Source organism: Rhododendron vialii, chromosome 8a, assembly GCF_030253575.1.
Source record: "Rhododendron vialii isolate Sample 1 chromosome 8a, ASM3025357v1".
NCBI classification, from domain to species: domain Eukaryota; kingdom Viridiplantae; phylum Streptophyta; class Magnoliopsida; order Ericales; family Ericaceae; genus Rhododendron; species Rhododendron vialii.
Window position 1 is genome coordinate 4029994 of NC_080564.1, and position 2594 is coordinate 4032587.

At 37.7% G+C, this 2594-nt stretch overlaps 1 protein-coding gene across 1 annotated transcript; it reads left to right on the forward strand.

Moving 5' to 3' along the window:
• The first annotated feature begins 335 nt into the window (after positions 1-335).
• Positions 336-1474, forward strand: LOC131298436 (agamous-like MADS-box protein AGL62). Its single transcript, XM_058323905.1, has 2 exons — positions 336-701; positions 1008-1474. The coding sequence occupies exons 1-2, from the start codon at positions 384-386 to the stop codon at positions 1305-1307; spliced, it is 618 nt and encodes a 205-aa protein (XP_058179888.1). The 5' UTR covers positions 336-383; the 3' UTR covers positions 1308-1474.
• Positions 1475-2594: the final 1120 nt, after the last annotated feature.

A 2594-nucleotide genomic window follows, 5' to 3' on the forward strand; every position in this document is an offset into this window, starting at 1 on the left:
TTACACTGTTTATTATTAGCATTGAATATATATACTTTATTGCCTTATTTATTTAATTTTTTTTTTAAAAGTCTGGGTGTTACAATTTAATTTTTTTGAACTTTCCTAAATGGAATTAAAAATAAAAACTTTCGTATTCCTTCTTCTTTGAAACTGGCAACAAAATCTTTGAAAATCTACGGAGCCACATTACATTTATTACTACATCCTTGCAATATGCTCTCTCTCTCTCTCTCTCTCTCTCTCTCTCTCTCTCTCTCTCAAGAAACCATAAGTGTATATATATATATATATATATATATATATATATATATATATATATGAACGACTACAATGCAATATGCTCGCTCTCTCTCTCTCTCAAGAAACCAGTAAATTGATCAATGGAGACGCACAAGGAGAAGAAAACCAGCCTGGGCCGCCAGAGGATAGAAATCAAGAAGATAGAGAAAAAGAGCCAACTACAAGTCACCTTCTCGAAACGCCGGTCTGGGATCTTCAGGAAAGCCGGCGAGCTGAGCGTCCTGTGCGGCGCCCGCGTGGCGGTTATCGTCGCGTCTCCCGCCGGGAAAATCTTTGCATTCGGAAGCCCGTCTGTGGACTCTGTCGTCGACCAGTTTCTCGCCGGGAACACTAGTTGGGGCGACTCGGACGCGGAGTTCGACAATGACGTCCACCGGTTGAGGGACAAGCATGCCAAGGTGATGCATCTCTTTTTCAAAGTTCCGGTAAATATTTTTTTGGGATTTTCGGATTTTTTTCTCATTCTGTTTTTATTTTATAAAAATTCGTTTTTGTTAGTTTCACGCTTAACCAGATTTTCTTAGCTTGAAGTAGATAGTGATTTGATTAAAATAATCGGACTCGTAGCTAGAAATTTAATATTAGCTCAGTTCTAATAAATTGCTAAATTGATTTGGTTTTAAACTTTAATTAGTAGTTTGTTTTAATTTCTTGTGGTCGCAATAACTGATTTCAGTCTCTATTATCGGAAATTTCACCAACAGGTCGCCAGGGAGCGCGAAGCGGAGGAAGAGAGAGAAAAAGCGGCGCGCGGAGGCGGCGGAGGTGGGTCGTGGTGGGAACAGAGTCTTGATGGTTTGGGGTTGAGTGAATTGGAGCAATACAAGGCGGCGCTGGAAGTGCTCAAGAGCAAGGTGATGGGCAGAGCTGATGAGATTGCAGCGGCGGAGGCGGAGACGGCGGCGGGCGATTTGCCCGGAAATTTCTTGATCGCTGATCATTATTTTAGCGGCATTGATGACGAGCACAATAGTTTAGGTTTTGACAGTTTTGATTATAATTAGTGAAAGGCTTTGTAGTAGGAGTATTCAAATCGTGAGCTAAACTTTTTAGGGGAGAGTTCTTTAGTTCAGTGTTTTATTGGTTTTTTCCATGGGTTTATTTTTCCCAGGAATGTTTTGATTAGCCAATACACGTTTTGAACACTAATACAAGAACCGTGATTCAACAATAAGGGTGTCCAGGTTAGTTTACGTGTCTTTCGACTAATCTCTTTTGATTTGGTTGTGTGTCTTTCGACTAATCTCTTTCGATTCTGTTAAAAACAGACATTCACTCCGAGACTAAGATATTTAAAAAAAAATCCTTTTTTGTGGCCTGAATCTTGATCGAATGTTTATATGGAAGAGATCAAACCCACCGACCAATAAAATTAATCATTGGACTAAGAGACCTCGTGTCGACTACTTGTTTATTTCTAGAGATTTGAGACGTTGATTTTTACTAATATTTCTGATTCCTCGTCCAAAGCCCAACATTTCTCTTTTGTTTTTTTGGCCTCTCCATTTCTTTCGATCGTTGGTGTACTATCTTTTTTTTTTTTTTTTTTTTATGGTAAAAGGTGTCTAAATCAATTTACACGTGTCTCAATTAATCTTTTTCCCGATTTACGTTGGGATTAAAAGATTTACAATAAATTACTTTCTTACAGACTGCCCAATAATCAAACTTTGATAAATTACGTAAGAAACAAACTCACCGACCAACCCAATTTTTCTCTTCGTTGGAGTTGCCGACAAAAGTTTTGAAAGTTTTAACCCAAGAACGAAATCAAGACAGGCATCATCTACAGCAGCTGTCTAAATCCGGCGTCTACGATGATGTAAATTACTATTATCTCCTTAGTGCAATATAATGGGCTCATTAACGAATCAAACTGCCCAAAATTTTCCAGTTTGTGTTCGTTGATTAAAGAACTCAATTTTAATCGGTTAGGTACGTGGAGTACAAGTCAAGCATGAATAATTTTTTTTAAAATTATGCTAAGCTTTTAAATTAAGCTTGAACAATGTACTTCTCGATCTATTCAGCTTGTAATGTATTTGAAAATTACGCTACTTAGATCGATTCAGAAACAACCTCTCAAGTGTCACCAGCTACCCTCAACCATCATTCAAAATCGGCTGAAGTGACTGCAAAAAACAAAATTAAATGTAGTATAGTTAAGTTTGTAAACCAAGCTCAAACAATAGCACTAGGCTCCTTCAATTAGTTTTTTTTTTCTTTATTTTATCTAACAAATCCTTTCTATTATATCCTAAGGGAAATGGGAGCGGGATGGGGTTTGAACT

What these genes read in the sequence shown, in the direction of transcription:
- LOC131298436 (XM_058323905.1), top strand. Translation starts at nt 384, where the DNA reads ATGGAGACGCACAAGGAGAAGAAAACCAGCCTGGGCCGCCAGAGGATA. An exon ending in TGAGGGACAAGCATGCCAAG is followed by an intron (nt 702 to 1,007) that starts GTGATGCATCTC and finishes TTTCACCAACAG; the next exon opens with GTCGCCAGGGAGCGCGAAGC.